This window comes from Gymnodraco acuticeps, unplaced genomic scaffold (assembly GCF_902827175.1).
Source record: "Gymnodraco acuticeps unplaced genomic scaffold, fGymAcu1.1, whole genome shotgun sequence".
NCBI classification, from domain to species: Eukaryota; Metazoa; Chordata; class Actinopteri; order Perciformes; family Bathydraconidae; genus Gymnodraco; species Gymnodraco acuticeps.
The window spans coordinates 6,231,243-6,250,867 of record NW_022989810.1 but is presented as its reverse complement, the minus strand read 5'-3'; the positions used below and the strand labels follow the sequence as shown (position 1 = coordinate 6,250,867).

The 19,625-nt window shown below is 43.1% G+C and overlaps 1 protein-coding gene across 1 annotated transcript in view; it reads left to right on the top strand.

The window, feature by feature from the left end:
• The window catches only part of znf407 (zinc finger protein 407), a 140,633-nt gene that overhangs the window by 48,360 nt on the left and 72,648 nt on the right, over positions 1–19,625 (top strand). The window contains exon 5 of the mRNA XM_034229920.1: positions 11,012–11,086. Coding sequence (XP_034085811.1) covers positions 11,012–11,086 — 75 coding nt within the window. The remainder of the gene's footprint in view (positions 1–11,011; positions 11,087–19,625) is intronic.

Genomic DNA, 19,625 nt, shown 5'->3' with positions numbered 1-19,625 from the left:
ACCCCCTCATCCAAGAGACAGTATTAGTTTTTGCTTTAATTACCAGCAGCAGTAATGTTTCCTATCCATAACTGTCGGCCCTGCTAGAATGCCGCCTGGCAGAGGGGTGAGGGCCTTGTCTCTTCTCTCAGTGGGCCTCCTGTCTCTTCCACCCCCCCAATCCGTCTATCCTCTCTCTCTCCCTCCCCCCCACCTCCCTCCCATCACCCCCTGCTCCCGCCCGCATCTTTCATTTCAATATTTCAATATTTATGCCTCATCTGAGAAAGTTCAAAGTCACAGTAAGGAGGCTTAACTTTCTCCCGCCTCCCCGCCGACAAGCACAGGACCCTGCCTGGTGGACGGGGGAGGCTGTGCACGCCTCCCCTCCCCTACGGTGGTCACTGCTGACGGAAAGGGAGAGGGGGGGCCAGGCTCGGATGAGGAGACAGACAACTAGAACTTCAGTGTAACCAATACAATGACACAGACAGACCTTAGATTTTCTTCACTGATTTGTTTGGAGATATGAGCTTAAAAAGTATAAATGGTGTCACCCAGGTTGTGACGGACATGTACCGAATGGACGGCCAGTTGTTCGATCCACATCCCCTGCAGTCAATATTCAGAGTGTCTTTGGGTGGGATACTGAACCCCAATCTCCAAAACGACTTGTATTGTAATGTAATACAATTAATGCATCTACTCTTTAAAGACAATCATTCTATTCTTCAAACAATCATTGATTTTATAAAAAAAATCTACATTACATCAAGCCTTGTTGCTCAATATTTATAAGCCAGTATCATTCCATTGGTCTGACACAACACTAGGCACCCTCTGCAAATATTAGCTTGCGCAACATGTAGCACCTCATAGGTCCAGGGGTAGCGCTAAGGTCCCATGGGTGCCTGTCTTGGATGTGTTATCCATGTCTGATCTCATGTCACTATGCTGAGAACATTTCTGAGGGTTTGACTGACTATCCCTTGACAAAATCCAGAGGCAGTTTTTAATAAATAAAGAGTCTGGCAAGTCCGTCCTTTGCCATAAAGATCTTTTGACAGCCGGCGTCTGGTAATAGATTAGCCTAATTACAGCTTCCCTGAGTTCAGATCACAACGCCACATATTCAAGCCTGTCGCTCTAATAGCCATTACAGCCACTGCTCTCCACTCCCCTCCTATTAATGTAAAGTTGTAAAGAAAAAAGAAAAGGAAAAGGTCGTCCTGATTTGCATGCAAGCCTTCATTAGAATATGCGAATATGCTAAGGACCAGAGCTGGCGCTTTGCATGCGCAGGTGATGAATGGCCAGCACATCGCGGAATAGGCCGAGACGGAGGCTTCGTCACCCTCATCTGCATAGCGTACTTTATTTACCTATTTATTTATTTATTTACATTTGAGTGCTTGCTCTGTGATACATCTCTTCTGTGTGTAGAATGTGACTGAGGAGGACCTTTTGCAATTTACCCCAACCCCTTCTTCTTCGACACTTCAATGACACGAGGCTTTATTAAATGGCTGAATGAGATCTTCACAAGGTTTTCTTTGCTTTCGGAAAAAAAAAAGAAAAAGGGGCTCGCACTGTAAATCTTCTGGGTTTGTTTACCACTTTATGCATTTCAGCAAGGACTTAAACAAGCGTTAGGAAAAAAGCTAGAAATTGGCTGTTTATTGAGCGGTGATTCAACCTGTGGAGCATCAGAGAGCGTCAGCAGTGGGAGGGAGGCCAGCGCTCGTTTGAGTGAAACCTTTGCAGAGTTTTCTTCTTTTTTTTTGTGGTGGGGGGTGTCGGCAGCGGTGGGGTGTAGGGCGAGTTTCCAGAGAGAAAGTCTTCTCTTCACTCTTCTCTGTTGCCGGGGCGGCAGATGGTGGGTGTCAAGACAACGGTAGCAATAGCCAAACAAAGACATCCTTTGTGTGTGTGTGTGTGTGTGTGTTTGTGTATGTGTGTGTGTGAGAATGCATACTTTCTGAGAGGTGTAGAAGTGCAGTAGCTTTGAGTAGGAGGCAACAGCATCTATAATAACACTTGAATGGTGCGTTGTATACATTCCTAAGCTGTACTCTTACTCAATCTCCAGAAAGTACATTGTTTCATTTGACTCCAGACAGCTCACAGAGGAAATACTCCGTTAACTTACTTCTGGGTAAAAGTGAGATTCAATATCACCCACCGGAGAAGATGTCAGATGTCACGGAGAGTGTGAACTTCCACTTTGTACAATCTTTCATCTCCATCAATAGCCGTGCTTCTTTGAGCCTAATAAGTCTTTCTTTGATAGGATCGCTGAATATTAGATTAGTACCGTAGCGGTGTATTTTGTGTGGGACCTTAGCTGCCCTTCACCGAGGCGCGGGGATAATGAGAGTGGTATCTGGCCGACAGACAGGACTGACACCCCAGCTACGCCCTTCACTCAGCCCGGCTGAGCAAAGACGTCAATACGGAGGCCTTATGTTTTATGGATTATCTGCTTTAGCAAAAAAAACTATAACGAGAGAAATACAACTCGCGCTTGTCATGTTGCTTCAGTTCTTTTTAATGTGGAAGACCACTCACTGAAACAACAGCGGTCAAAATTACAGGCTGTCTCCTTTGTTTGTTTTCAATTTTCCCCTCTCGCTCCTCATTCTCCAGATTGCTCAAGTTCGAACACGGTGACCGAGAGTTCTTTGAATAACCAAAACCGACTTGGACATAGTTTTGGGTTTTCAAAACAAGTTAGATTGTTCTCCTTTATCATAGATCTTTGTCATGCATTTGTGCTACTGTGTGTCTTCAACAAAGCCGGCTATTATAGATCTCCTGTGCAAATTAAACACGCTCCACGCCTCTAGACTTTTATTTTTATTTCCGGGATTAAATGATTTACTTTGATACTTCTCTTCCTTTTTTAACCGCTCATCCTTTCTTCCTTCTCTCTTTCATACATTTAATTTGTTCTCAGAGGACAGGCAGATACAGTGTACAGTAAACAGACTGAATAAATCATGTTTGGGTTTTTTTTCTTAGGGGGGGTCTTAGGGATACTGTTGGTTTTTATCCCCAGGAGGCTCAGGGGAGGCTTGCTGTTGTAAACGGACCCAAGTGCAGCCCTGTTATCCGCAGTTTAATCTGCCCACTAGGGGCCAGAGAGAGGTCGAGGGGGAAGGGGGGCTCATCGCTGCTCCCGGTCCCTGGAGGGGGGGGTGCAGAGGTGGGGACGGAGGTGAGAGTGCAGGGTGGGTTCTTTCCCCTCAATTAGACTTTTTAACGGGAGATGAGCCCCTGCTGCGGGTTTTTCCTGTTATAATGACGCCGCGGTCAGCTGGAAAAACTGGTTACAGTCACACCGATACATCAGTTTGACTGGCTGATTAAAAATATAATGCTAACATCAGCAGTGTTGTCTACTTCTGATTCAACACAACAACCTCTCTAACAACACTTTTTTACTCCTGCTACTCTTTAAAAGGAGTCATTTCAGGCCAGCCAGAAAGGATCCAATGTGACGGCTTCGCAGCGTAGATCTTGAAATCAAAGCAAACACCTATAATCCTCCTAAATTAATGATATCAATATGTCCTTAAGCTGCATTCAGTGATGGACACTATTTGGGCAGTAAAAGTTACTTTTAAGCATTAATAATTCAATGTTATGCTATTTAATATCAACACAAGACGCTAGCTGTTGGGGGCATCTTTATGATAGCTGAAGTCTGACCTTATCCCAACATTTAATACCGGCTTTCGAATGTTATCGGTCAATGGTCATATTATGCTGTCGTAGTATTGTTATCAACTTACGACAAATATACATTCAAGGGTGTCAAATGATTGTGCTTAGTGCTAGATTTAGGGCTGAAGAGTACAAAGTACACAAACAAGCTATTTTCTTATTTCTTCCCTCCCCACCCTTCACTTCTTCACACACAGTACACACACACACACACACACACACACACACACACACACACACACACACACACACACACACACACACACACACACACACACACACACACACACACACACACACACACACACACACACACACACACACACACACCTGAGGCCTTCTGAGCATAAGGAAACCTGCATTACAAATTACTGCACATCATAGAAATTGTGCAGCAAGCTTTTTAAAATACCAGCGCTGCCAGTGAGGCGCTTTGTAATTTATCCCTTCACGGCTGTTAGCTGCGCCGCGCAACGGTGATTTATTTGGTTTAAGAGAAGTTTTGTTTAGAGAGATAATGAGCAGGACTTCTCTTTAATGATTTAACACGCCGCGGTGGAAAAGGGAAGGGGGAGAGAAAGCACATATATTTTTCATATCTTTAACTGCACTGCAGAGAGAAAGGGGAGAGATGCATTAGCAAGAGAAGCTAACGGCCTTTAACAACCAGCATTCTTGATTTGTTTTGTTTTGTTGTTGAGACTTTTCTAAGCCTCTACCTAACGCAGCAGTATTTCAATATGTTGGATGCATTTCATTTGAAATATTTCTCAAGACAAGTTCAGTCTTCATACCGGTTGGTGCTCTTTCTTTCTTTCTTTTTTTTCCAAGGTGTTTTTGTGCTGATTCCACACAATACTGTACAGCTCATATTACTTTGACAAAGCCACTTGTGTAACTGTCGGTACCTTGTTCCTCATACACCTCTCCTTTCATCTTGACACCAAATACGGCATTATTCTCTCTTGTTCAGCATTTTCAAGTGTTTGCCCCCCTCACTTAAGATTTCAATCCCAAATTAAAACAGTTAATTAGAAAATATAATGATGCTGAGTAGCATAATATGCAAACAGTGACGCTCAGAGGTGGGGGCTCCGTAACACTGAAACGGCCATGGGCGCATAACGATGATGATATCAATAATAGATTACTATATCAATCGCCGTTCTCTGGAAAGATGGAAATGCGCTGCTGGGAAGGGACTTTTTATTTTTCATTATTTTTTTCTCTTTACACCCTCCCTTTCCCGTAGCTTGAAAATGTCTGTTTCATCTCACATTAGGGTGTGCTCTGCATAAGTGCAGGTGGAACTTGCTCTCCCTCTAAATGATCCTTTAATGGAACAGTGTGCACTGGAGCTGGGAACTCTATGGGGCGCTGCCACTGTCGATGAGAACTCCGCCTCAATCAATCCGTCAAGCCCCATCACCTGCCTCAGCAGATGATCCAAAAACCCCTTTGGAGAGGCAAAGTGAGCTTTTTATGTACCTCCTCTAAGACTAAAGGACACACATGTGGGCGCGCACGCACGAGCGGCGGCATCATAAGTGAGAGGTGTCTGTTTCACTCAGAGCCTTGACGTTGATCAGTCGTCGGAGAAACACTTTCTTTTATTTTTATCAGGATCATCTTAGAATAGATCAAGCGCCTGCTTCTCGCTCTGGCACTGGGATAGAAAACCAAATCAATTCGGATGTTTTATTTATTTATTTTCCCTGCCCGATATCTGTTACATTATGGGATGTTTCCATAAGCGGAACTCTTAGAAGCCTGAGCAATATTGATGCGAAGTCGCCTCCTGCTTCCTTCAAACGAAGCGACAGCGCGCAAGCTGCATTTGCCTCTGCTTCTCTCCCTACTTCACCCTCACTCCAGCTTATCCAGATAGTCCATCATGATTTTTCATAATCCTTCATTTCCTTTTCTTTCCCTCCCGTGACTCTGCATTCTCCATCTTTCCATCACCATCTATCTCCACATCTGAACAATCTGACACCACATTTAGTTCACCCCGTCTATTGCTACAGGCCCGCTTGTAGAACATCCATTAAACTCAGCCGGTAAACTCAGCAGAATCCCTTCCTTCTCTCAGTCCTTATTCTTGACGTCTTCCTGTCTGTCCGTCTGTCTTGTCAGGGAAGAAGTTGCTCTGTCTGTCAATACATGTCTTATCTTTCCACTTCTTGTTCCTGTCTGTTTATCTGTCTGTCTGACAAGTCGGCAGCTGTCTCAGTGCTGCAGGGTTGCTGTCAGCCAAGTGTTGGTTTCTGTTCTTCTGTCAGTTCACCTGCCTGTCAAAGCTTCTCAGATTAAACCTGTCAACCTACCTCCAGGTTTTTCCACGTCTCCAGCAAAGCTTTATAAAAAAATAAACAAGGAAGAAACACATTATGTTTACTCAGAATAGTAAATTAGTTGTGGCATTGAGGAACGGTTTTTGTTGTTTACGCTATAGGTCCCCCTCTTCAATGGGAAATCTACTCTTTGGGTGTTTCATCCTTAGAAATTAAACGTGCTAATGTTTGTAAAGCATTTCTTCTGTCATTAGATCATTGTTAAATTAGTTGTGATACCTCTGACAACAAATTAAAAAAAACGTGTGACTGACAGACACGCCTGTGGCAGCGTTCTTGCAAGTGTTTCTAAATTAAGACCACGTTTCCCATACATCTTGTTGCTTCTTTTCGCACCCTGCATGAGCGTTGGATGCAATTAAATATGTCAAAACCGGGAAACCTACATTATTGAAGAAGACAATGAAGAACGACAGAAAGTTATGGCAGAGGAATGGCAAATAAAAGAAGTTTGGAGTAGAAAAACAAAGTGTGAGCAGAAGAGTAGCAGGGAGATGGATGGGAGGAGGTGACACGAGATAGGAGAGGAAGAAGATGGAAGTGAAGAGAGATGAAGGACGCTGAGACGGCAGAGGGGATGTAAGGGGGGAGTGTGCAGAGGGAGCTACCTGCTGCTGATGGCAGTCAGAGTCAGTGAGGGATGGAGGGCGATCCAGCTGTGACATTAAAGCAGCAGGTGGAGGCCATCATTAGGACTGGCACAGGAGGCTGGATGAGCCCACACACACTCATTTCTTTGGGGCCCAGCGGACCACTGAAGAGCTTGTGTGTGTGTGTGTGCTTCTCCTCAGAAAGAGCTGAAGCATAGTCCCATAACTTCAGAGCTCACCCCCACCTCCCCTTTCATCTCTCCCACTTGGAATCCCTCTCCTTCCACCAGGTTTCGCCCGGCGAGGGTTGAGCGGTTCCTACATCTGCTATCCCTCGTAATGGTTTTTCAGTTACCTCTTAACCAATTACAATACAGCAGTTAGTTTGATTTCAGCTTCATTTTTCAGCTCATAGCTTTTCTTATGTTGCGTATGTGGTGGCACACAGAAGGCGGCAACATTGATTTTCTACGGTTTTCAAAGAAAAAAACGAAATATTGCACCAACTATTCCTTATGTTTTGTCCTCTAAAGCCATAATTAGGACCAACAAATCGGAATCATTCACGCTACTTCCGTCCATCTGCGTCTTTCCTGGTTTAGTCTTCTGGTTGTTAATTGTAGTGTCAACTAGATGAGTTTTTCATCAATGCCAGAGATAAGTCTATCCTACCATGCAAGTTTACACTTGGTGAGAAAGGTTTACATTTACCATGCCTGTCTTGTACCTGATGCCACACACAATAAATCACTTTGCTTTGGATATAGCACAGACATTGGGTTTCTTTCATCCTTACTAACAGGGTGTTTTGACCCATGGTGGATGATATAATGGGCAAAGAGCTAGATAGTTGGGGGATATAGGAAGGGCAAGGGTGGTGCAGCAGAGCAAGCAGCTAGCCACGTACCATTCAAAGCATTCACTTCCCTTATATTGCACAACTTCAAGCATTGATATCATTTACAGGGGTGGAAGAAGTACAAATATCCTCCGGTACAGTTGTCATGAATGGAAAAATAAACTATAAAGACCAAAACACATGTTTGTACTAGGCTGTGTTTATTTCTGGTGATGGGCATTTATGGAGATGGAGATTGACTCTCTTTTGGAGCCTGACTGAAGTGACCATTCAAGGAATGTACTGGCTCTTCAGCATGGGCTTTATTTTTCAACCATGGAGGTTGCCGCTTGCTCTCTACTTGTAGATCAGTAATCCATACTTTTTCAAACGAAATCCATTACCTGTAACTTTTTGAGGCAGCAATATAAGTGCAGCGATGTCAGAATCAAGTGAGAAAAAAAGACAAAGTGAAGAGTCAAAACCTGAAGAAGCCATCTGAAAGTTACTTCAGCAAAGTTGGCAAAGTATGTCATGTCTGACATGGTTCTATCTCAGCATGCATTGTGCACAGCTCTCGGGAATGGGCGTGCATGTTTTTAGGGGTGGTGGGCTACGGTGCGTCTAAGCCGAGTGCTGCTCCAGGCCTTTCCTTAGATCTCCCATCCCTTCCGGACCTGTAGATGGGCCTATCCAGGAACACCATTAGGCAAATGAAGTTGTTTGTATCAAATATTGACATGTTATCTCTTCATCATCAGGCGGCGAGAGGGAGGGGAGAGAGAAAGATTGTAACTGTGGGTAATTGAGCCGTGTCTCCCCTGCTTATCGGTAAAGCTCCGGCACGTCACGGACCTAACGAGCTGTGGCGCGCCGATTAGTCTGAAGGGAAAGTCGAACGTGAAACACCAGAGTCTCCGTCTTTCTCTTCCTTTCTTTTTTTTCCCATATCTGCAATGGATATTATGAGCCTCCCTGGAGGGCAGAGGCACAGCCTTATTAGTTCAATTCATGGGGGGGAAAAGAATTGATATGGATGAATGGCATGTTAAAGTATCCCTTTGTTACAATAACCATCAAGGCTGATGGTTGGGGCTGATGATGCAGCCCAAGGCAGCAGGACGACAAGCTGAGGCCTTGACCTGGATGGCAGAGGATGCACACACACCAAGGGCAGGGGGCTGATTACACACTGCCTTAAACAAATGGATGTGCTCCTTTAACATTTAGATATGGGATCTTTCCGTGTGTTGGTGTGTGTGCATGAGAGATAGGGTACTTGTGGATGTCTGTTTTTGTGAGTAAGGATTGTATTTGTCTGAATTTGTATTAGTATGTGTATGTGTGTGTGCTGCATTTTATCTCAACATTATCAGGAACAGTACTTTGGGTGTATTAGATAATCACATGGTGAATAGCTCATTATAAATGTGTTATCACCATTTGTGCATTTGTTTCTAGTTTTGCATGATTTTATTGTGCATCTCTGTGAATATTAACACCCATTTGTCTGTGTGTGTGCGCGGACTGTGCCAGGTGCCTCCACAGGGCATTATCCATCTTGCACTCGTGCCACTCCGAGAATAATCCAACTCAAATGGGAGAGATGAGAATCTCACAACATGCCAGTTTGATTTGTACCCCTCGCTATCAAAGAATGCTAATTAAAATCATATTTTGCATATGTCTTGTCTTTCATGCGCATATGCAAATAGCCCTCGTTGCCTTTCAGCACTCTGTAATTAGGTTTATGAAGGACAGCTGTAATACATAATTAACAGAAATGTTTGCAAGCTCTTTTTTCTCTCCACGTCTAAACACGACGACTTAAACAAGCATGCGTGGAGTGTTCTATGGTCGGGCTCTTTCTCTCTAATATATTGATTAATTCGCACCAACAACCCCCTTAGAAATATCTTAATTATGCTGTTTGTTTATTTATAGATGATGCCGTCATTCAGCTTCCAGTGAGCCAGAGAAGCTCAGCATTTGGATCTTGCCATTCTCCCTGATTGAAGTTTACAAGATTTAGTCGTACCCTCGCTCCCAGTTTAACTCGACGGGAACGTTCTGGACAGGCGGATAGATTGAGTTGGAGAGGATTGAGAAAAATGTAGAGTGATGATAGCGAGGCGAAACACTGGAACATGTTTGAATATGTATACGGTGGTGTTAGTTAGCGTCGGCCTCAGGGGCCTGGATGACGGACGGGACTCCGGGGCCATGACGAAATGGAGGACAACAGCCGTGTGTGTGTGTGTCCAGACGCTGGAACGGGACTAAAGCTGACATAGCGACATAAATAGTGATATAATTATGCTTTATAGAAGACTGACTCTTAAGTGAGAAGGAAGAGCTTCAGAAAGGCACGGACAGGTCTTGCCCAAGAGAAAATAGAATAATGATTTACTTTGAAGAAAAAAAAGTGAAACCTCCAGGAAGGACAAAATGGGAGGAGCAACAGAGGGGGAGGGGTCTACCCGAGTGTGTGCAGTGACAGTACCAACCACATGATTGTTGGTTCAACTCCCTGGGCCCCTTTCATGTAGCTCCATCCTCAGCTCTCAGATGTGGTCATTGTCTCTCAGTCGCACAATAATGGGAAGTGATGGGTGCTAAATGAAAAGGCCAGGGGATGAATACTCTGGTGAGGCAGCTTGGATGTCGGAGTAGTTAGTCCTGTCATCCGTTCATTATGTTTTCATATGCTGTTTAGGAGACACCGTAAACTCAGGGCCCTCGACGAAGTCAGGACATTGTGGTCACTGTCAAGCTACGGTACCCTAGTGTTTTTGACTGACTGAGTGCGTGTGTGCGTGCGTACGTGCGTGCAACCCCTATTTACTGCAGATACATGTGCAATTGAACCATTGCACGTGTGAACATATTTGTTTGACACATTGATGTACAACATGTGGAACTCTTTGCCTCGATTCTCTCTCTGCCGTCCGACCAAAAAGGTGCTGGCAAAACAAAAGTGTTCAAACTGCGTCCTTCTCTTGTGGTGCAAACAGTTTATATACATTATTTTCTTTCTGCTGGTCTGTCATCTATTAACCGAACAATACTTTCTCCACCCAAAAAAGCAGTTTATGACCAATTATGTTAACAATTCAATGTCAAATGGGGTTTCCTGGGAAAAGTATTGGAATGTAAGAGAGGAATGGGTTCTTACTCTCATGCGAATCTTCGAAAGTGTCTTTCTACTTTTACTTTTTTCTATGTCTAAAAAAGTAAAAGTAAAAAAAAGTGAAAAAATAACCAAATCCAAGACAATATTTTCTGTTACAAACAAAACATGTGTTCACATCCAGCTTGACTCATTAAAATAACACTATGTCATTGATTTCAGTATATGATTGCAGAGGCTATCTTCACGCCTTCAAAGTACTGTTATTACTGTATTGCTGCTTTTGACATATTTTTTTGAAGTAAATAACAGAAGATCCGCACAATTGGAATGTACCAATCTACTTTTGAAACGTACTAAGCATGTTAAAGCAAGTTTTCTTTGTGTTTTGTAGATGGGCCTTTGTAATGAAGAAACACCTGAGCACCCACCTGCTTGGAAAACATGGAGTCGGACAGCGTAAAGAAAGGTAAATGAAACACTTGCAACCGCACCCACATTACATATTGTAATCTGCTGGAAGAAAACCAGTGTTGTAAAACTGCAAGCTAGTGCATTAGAGTTCTTAAAGACGTTTCTTTATCCAGGATCCCGACTGTCAAGTATTTTTAGCTTGTTGTGAGAGATACAGCAGGCAATTAGTTCTAGATTTCAGAAGATGACTCTTACAACCCCTATGGAGGTCTGCAAGCTTTTAAAGCAAAAAGGTCCCCTCTAGTTACAGTGATTTCAAGTTAAATATAACTTGAGAATCCTCCCTTCCCCTAATGAGTTAAACGGCTTTCACTCATTCTGTCTGTCTCGGTCTCTTGCTTTTCTCTGTCAAACTTTATCTGCCTCTCTCCCTCATCTTACTTTTCTGCCCTCCCTCTTGAATTAAGGATGAATGATGTTTCTTTTACCATTTTTTCTCTGCGTATGCGTGTGTTTCCTGTGTATGTGTAATGTCTCCCGCTTGGCCCTGTCTATCAGAGCCAGAGCCCTGCTGTCAGCGTATGTGTGTATGTGTGTGCAAAAAGAAAGATGAGGAGATGAAGTTGTGAAGCCCCCCCCCCCTACCGTGACAAGCCAAAATGAGATGTTAAACACCTCTCAATCTGTCAAGCAAGCTGCTAAAATAGAAACAGACCCGCTTTTTCATTACTCCACAACCAAATTGATACTTTTGACAACATGTGGTATTAGATATGACATGTGTCGTCAGATATGGAAGTAAGCAACACGACCAGATGCCTCTCCATCTCTCTGACATTATCAAGTCAATTCCTGTCAGCTGTTCGTCTGGATTAGATGGAAACACATCCTCATATCCTCAACTGCTTCAAGTCTATGTTTGATCCACAGCTTTTTGTTGTTGCAACCTTTATTGATCCAAGGGTAGCTGACACTTTGAACTCGGTTACATGTGTTTTCTCATCTGTAACATGCTCAGAGCAAACAGTATTCTGCTGTTTGCCACTCATGACTGACCCGGCACTTGAACCTTTGACCTCCCAGTCCAACATGCTTCTGTTTTAGGAAAAAACAAAACATTTATGTAATTCACTATCTTAGCCACAACATATAATGCCAGACAACTGCAATAACCTCAGATAAGCTTTATAGACACATGGATGTTGAAGGCAGAAACACGCTGCTGTAACTGCGGTGGAATGTCATCGATACACCTACACAGGAACACCTTATTTATATAAAGGATTTCACTTTTCATCTTTTCTTGCAATTTTCTCAATGCTACATTTTGAATGTGCTGCTCAAATAATAAACTTAGGAAACTGAAAGTAAAAACTACAAGACACTTCGCCTATAAATCAATTACACTTTTAAATATCTTCATTTAATTATTGTTTGCATTGTTAGCATACAGGTAGCTTATCAGTTGAGCTGCTCTGCAAATACTTCCTGACCCTAATTCAACTTTAACTTGAGCGCGTTTCGTACTCTTTCATGACGTGGCATGTTTTATATGATTACATCGCAAAAAATCATGGATGGCATGCTAGTGGATTTACTATCCGCTTAACTTTATAACTTATAGAAAGTTAAGTTGAGGAAGGTTACACTCACATTTCACACAACATAGTAGTATTTTGAGACTTAATGACTTTCACATATTGGCTAATAATCTGCCAGAAGATGCAATTGCTGATAATGAGCAACCTTAAACATTTCTGCTCTCACTAGTTCTGCCTCCACAGTAATGGTGGCGACAGTAGAAAGTACAACACTTACGTCGTCCAATAAAATACGATATGTTGGCCGGGATATCTCTGCAGTTCTACAATATTTAATACAAAATTGTATTTTAACACAAATGTAGCCTTTAACAAATATTTTGCTTCCTGCGATTTTAATATTGCACTTGTCCATATTGCGTTTCCGATTGAAAAATGTTTTCATTAAATGTGCTTCCACACAAGTGGATCCTTGCTCACTAAGAAATGCTGTTTATCTGAGAAGTACTATTTTGGCCCACCAACTTAAGTTCAAGCAACTTATGAGAGAGGAACATTCCAGAAGACCTTTGTGATTGTTGGTATTTGAGAAAGTGGCTGGGCATAGAGGCATTACGCTGTAATGTCTGTGCTCTTTAATAGTCTTGCTCAATGTGTGTATTATTGTCAATCTGCCCAGCATCATAACATCAAACAAACACACACACACACACACACACACAAACACACACACGCACATATAGAACTATATCATCCACAATTCCATACAGCATAAACACACAAACTGAACGCTGGCATTTGTCACCCAAAGATCCTTTATTCTTTTTTTGCTGCACTCACTCAAGCACACTCAAACACATGCCCACCGTGCACATGTACACACATGCACGCACACTTCAGAGGGAGGACGGCCACAAGGTTTGTTCTATTTAAACCTGTAAAACACAGCGTCATCATTTTCCTGACAGTCCTGCAGACAGAATTTATCTCATCATTAATTAACCATCAGATTTCCAACACAGTGCAGCTTAATTAGCACAAGGTCATTGGGGAGGGCTTATTAAGTGGAACACATTTGGGCAAGTGTGTGAGAGGAGGCAGAGGACGGAGAAGGAAAAGAAAAGGAGAAGATGGGTAGGGAGAGAGTGAGGTGGGATGACAAAGAGATAAGCAGAGAGGGAGGGATGGAAGAAAGGAAGGAGGAGAGAAAGGAAGGAAGTGTGTGTTTGGTCCAACATGACAGTGCCGGCTCAATGATTGATAACTGCACCGGTTTTGAAACCTACAGACTAGGACAGTAGCTGAGGGAGAGAAAGAGACAAGGATGGGGAAATGTGTGTGTGTGTGTAGGGGGGTGGGGTGGGCGGGTGGGTATCTGAACCGGCAACTGGGGACCAGTGGGGGGGTGGTTGAGAGGCAATGGGGGTTGCTGGGGGGAGCCAATTGCAAACATATGCTGGCTGGCAGGCGGTGGAGAGATGGATTGCAGTGGGACAGTGTCAGAGAGGCAGTTTCATCACCATCTCTACGGCCCCGTTCACCTGGTATTTTTAGAACACTGGGGAGATCTGTTAGTTAAAGGAAGGGAGGAGGGGGAGGAGGAAAAGACCCGACTAGCCGTAGGAAACGCCAGGCTCCACTTAGACAAATCCGTCCGGGGCCTCAAAGTTATTTTGGGTGGGTATCTGCGAGGAGGTCCCGCAGTCTTTAAAAGGCTGAAAGTGCTGACGATTTAGAGTTTCACTGTTTCACGTTGGTTAATCGACTTAACTTTATTGATCTGAACATGTCCCTAATTGACCTTAGCATTAAGATAGTGAGTTGCCTTAGTCCAACTCCCAGGATTATGTTTGAGTTTTTTTCGGTTTGGTTTTGTTTGTAAAACAAACTACTGGCCTAATCTCTTAAAGGGGCCCTATAATGCTCATTTTCAAGTTCATATCACTATTTTGTGCTTCTACTGTTTTCCTGCTTTAATGTTCAAACAAGGTTTGCTGGCTGGCTGGCTCTGTTGTGATTGGTCAACTGCTTAGGGATGTCCTGTCCCTGAGCCTATAAAACAAAAAGTATGTATTTCAAAGTAAGACAAAAGGCGCAAGTTCACCAGGGTTGCCAAAACATGGCTAGAGGTATAAATATATTCAGCTGTCCACCTTATACACCCTACTGCAATCAAAACCAAAGCAAACACTTCCTTTTCCTTTTCAACCTGCACATTATCTATCATATGGAGTCTACTTTCAGCTCACCAGTATGTTTTTAGTATTAAAGAAACCTATAAAAACACAAAAAGTCATGTTAAAAACACACCATTTATGATGTTATGTCTTTAACCATACCTTTATATAACCAAATCCCAGTGTCACATCACTATCAGTTCCCACTAATGAGCGTAGCAGGCAACGGTGGTCAACAAGGCTAAGATTAGCTCCTCATATCGTTGTAACCCCATGGGGGAAGAGGAAGGAGAGGAGGACTCAGGAGGGGAGGATGGGTGAGATGACAGACTCCGACTATCTGACAGGTTCAGGGTGAGAGATAGAGGGAGAGAGAGAGCTGAACTGTTATAAAGTGACACAACTGGGTCTTCGTCTCAGCCACACCTCCGCTCCTCACTGCGGGCTCTGAGCGCAGACGAGGGCTTTTTGTCCTTTTGTTTGCCTGTGTGTTTTCTCGTGGTCGTGTACTTATGAGGGCCGCATGTCCTCACAAACCTTGTATTGCATGTTGCATTACAGCTCAGGATTATATTAAAAAGTCACTTTTTTTCACCCATGCCTCACTGATTTGAATGATCCCTATTCCACTATTTCATCTTGAAATATAATCTCCGTTATTTAGTTAATGGGGCCGCGATCTGAGCAAGAATGGTTGCATAGTCTTCAGAATCCGTAAAAAGTATACCCAATAGTTTGATTTGATTGATTTTGATTGAGTGTCGCACATCATGAAGCCTTTTCCGTTTCATTCACAGGAGAACAATAGAGATATATTGTGTCTAAACCAAAACAAATATATCAGATTTGAATGTGCCGTTTGAATTACAGAAAACAACACCTCTCTGCAACCTGAAAAAAATATATATTCTGCTTCAGTTTTATTTAGTTATTATTTGTTTAAATAGTTTTTTTACCATCATTAACAAATGGACACCAAAAGTATCTCCAAAACATTATTTATTGATGATTTAACCCTAAACCTAACCAAACAAACATAAGTTATAGTTACAAATAATCATTTAAAACAACGAGGAGGAAAGTGTGTTTTGTTGTTGTGGTTTACCATTTTAACCTTGTGTGTGCGTTCCCTGATGGTAGGTCTGCGAGGCACCTAAACCAACACTTCAAAAACAAGGGAGGGGCTTGAGAACTTGATTGACAGCGGCGACCTTGTCTCAATTGCTTGTAATTAGTTCTCTAAAAACAGGGCGCCAAAAGACAACTGACCCGTCTCACATACCTGTTTTCTTAGGTAATTGTTAAAACGCCGGCCATTTTCACGCTTGTAATAATAAACTCCTCCAACTAATACACTCATCACTCTTGAAACAGGAGTGCTGACAACCCAGAAGAAAGATATATTTGTTTAAGTAGAGGGGAGGAAAAATAGGCATGATACAAGCAGCTGGAGAGAATGTTTTGGAGATTTCTAATTGCTCAAATCTGCTCACCGTTTGGCCTGTTTTTTCTAATGTATGTCGAGCCAAGTGAGCGGGTGCTAAAATCCCTCTGAAGAAAACAGAAAACCAGGTGAAAAGGCATGAGTGCTGATCCAGAAATAGCTAGCACGACGCATGCAGCGCAGGTGTGATGACTCACAAAATAATGATGGGATACTCAGAGCATTCGTTAGTTCAGTGAGAAAATAGACTGGTTTTCACTCATTTTGGATACGAGATCCACAATACATATTGTCAGTTTTCTCATGACTCTACTGTGACATGTTTACATGCTTTAATGTCCAAAAAGGTCTTTGTTTTCTCATACTGCCTGCGCTGCCTGCAGCACACATTTTACTGAAACCAGAGCCCAGTCTGCTCTGATTGGCTAGCTGGTCGGCTCTGTTTGGATTGGTCAACAACTTAGAAATATCCAGCCTCTTAGTTTATCTCCTACAATGTGTTGGAGCGCTCGCCAATCGAAGTGCAAGTGTTACATAGTGATGTCATTATGTTACGGAAGTAAACAAAGGAGTCCAATGGCAGAGTTTCAAGCAGGGGGGAGTGTGTCGGAGAGAAACTCCCGCTTGAATTTGGTGATTTTAGCCTTTGCTGACCTGCAAAAAAACCTATATAACAAACTACAGGAAAGGGGAACCCCTAAACCATAATTGGGCCTCTTTAATTGTGTTATTGACAGCTACAGATTAATTGATAGCAATCAAAAATCTTGAGTCCTGGGCTCCACCAACAGTGCAACAATATACCTAAGACATCAAATAAACAAGGAGGTAAAATAGAGCAAGTGATACAGTGGTGCAAGTGAAATGCAGCAAAAAGCATTCATTCAGTTTTACATAATGCACCACATATCTATATGTACATATGGCAGATTTGATACATACGTTGCTGCGGTAGGTCACGTCGCTGTGCCAGGGGCTGAGCTCGGCTGAGCGGGCAGCTGGCTCTGCAGCGCCAGGCTCTGGGCTCGCAGCCGCGTCCCAGCATGCCGTGCAGCGTGGCCATATTGCCCCGGCACCGAGGTCTGGGACCATCCAGGCTTGGCGGGTTGAGCAGGGGCGGAAGAGCCCTGCCTGGAGCCAGCATGGAGGCAATATGGAGCACACGGAGCAGGCAGGGGTCAAGTCACACAAAAAAGCATGAGGCAGTGTGTGTGGGGCATACGTATGTTTGTGAGGGAGGAAAAGAGAAAGAGTTAGCAGTGTGATGGGGAGATAAAGAGTAGATAAAGACAACCCCTAATTCACTAGAATAAATCCTTTCCCTTAATTATTGATAATGAATCTGCTCTTTAATCTTTCTCTTTCTTCTTCCCCTTATCTGCCCGTGTCAGCACTTTGTCTCTCTGGCTTGGTGTTGGGTGGTAAGGCCTAGTTTTCAGCCACCCAAGGGCAACAGTCAGTAACATCCTGCTCTGATACTGTAAGTGGGGGATGTGATTTGCAGCACAGAAAAGTCAGGGGAGAAATATTATCTTGAAAGTAGCCGACAATATTTGAACTCACAGTGGAAAACCCTTAAGTCATAGAAAAAGAAAAAATCAATCAATTACATCTGCTTCAAATCAAACAACTGTATGGCAGAAGGAGCTCGATACCACTGACCAACATACAGTGATCCGTGCCACGTAGTAATCGTACACAAAGTGCAACATCAGTTCATTCCGTGTACTTGCACTCCGTTTCCCAGAGGTCTGTGCAGCTCACGTAGTCCCGGCTTGGTACTGGCAAGGCCTCAGCGACCCCTAGCTCACCTTTTGTGTTTGCTGGCTCCCTGTTTGAACAGGAGCCAGCGGACAGTGCCTCGCTGTTTACCCTACTCAATATTTCATGGAGAATGAACACTCCCAGAATGAGGGATCGCGTTAATATTGCTGTTAAAATTAAGCGATAATTAAAATGTGTTAGTTTAAAAGCCATTGCAGTCTATAAAAGTTTGATTACTGGAAAATTAGGTGCATTACGTTTTTATGGGTTGGCCCGTTGCTATCGCTTGGGAATGATTTTTATGCACTTGTCATGGGCATATGGTGCAGAATTGTAGGAGTGTGTGTTTGTGGGTAGGGGGGGTGTGAGAGGAGCTTGTTGGTTCTCTGAAAAGCTGATACACTTGAATAATAAAATCTCTACCTCTGTGGTCTCACTTATTACAAGAGAAACCACAATATGACCACCGCCTTGCATTAGAAACAGTGATAAATGCCAGTTATACATTTGGGATGTGTCTTGGAGTAAAGAGGTCAGAGGTCATATTAACTAATTTCTGGTCATGTGATGTCACTTGAGCAGTCCTATCCATGTATTGTCAATGGTCACTCCAACACCCAGCTCTTCATCGCAGGGTGCAGTGGGGTCCTATCGGCTCCTATTAGTAATAATAACGTTAGAATTTAGTCGACAGCTCGTCCCACAGTTAGAAGCCACTCTTCATGTTAGAGCAACATGACCTTGACTTGTGGAATAAATCTGCAGCAGTATTTTGTCTCCTAATAACCGCGTCTACCTCATCTCGGTAGTGCAGCTCCAACAGTCCTTCCAGCTTTTCAACCTTTTATTTTCCCTTCCAATGATGTCACCCGCAGCCAAAAACCCAAGTGACATTACTCAAGCCGACAAGAACGGAGAGCAGTTCACCTTCATATTCATTTCACATCCCGTGGCACAAAAAGCAAGGAGTTGCACAGTGACACAATTGGGCGGCTAACTGTTGACAGTGGTCGGACATTATGCACACTGGGACTGTGGAAGAAACTGGGCTTTTGCCAGCCTGTTTTTCTCTTTCTATTGAAACATCAGACTGTCACGGCAGAAATGGATGTTGCCAGGCATCACTAATGAGCCAATTAATCAATGAATTAGCTGAGCAGCGATTAAATTAATGCGAGCTGGACGGGCGAGCGGCAGTGGTGGATACATCCTGGGGAAGGTGATTAACACGCGCGGAACAGGCAGCGATCAACAAGGCCACTATTAAGTTGGACAACTTCCTGAACTTTTCGCTTTTAAGCTATATATAGCTCCGCTTAATTTGTTTTATTCCGCTAGAGAAATATTATCATATTTTTCCATGTGGCTACACTGCATTGCTAATATGCTGTGAAACTCAAAAGAGATTGAACTGTTGTTTAAGTTAGTTATTTAATTATTTCTGCAATTTGTTTATGTACCATCTTTCAAGAAGATATCACGAATAACCAATAAATATACACTTTCACACCATATATTGCAACACGACACTCATTCCCTAAATCAACAATTATAATGTTCCCTTATAACCCAGTTGGACAAAAAATGATGCAGTCCATTGGAGGTCCTGATGTCAGTTCTACCTGACTTGTTGAGCACTTTGTATGGATGTGTGCTTGAGAATGTTCA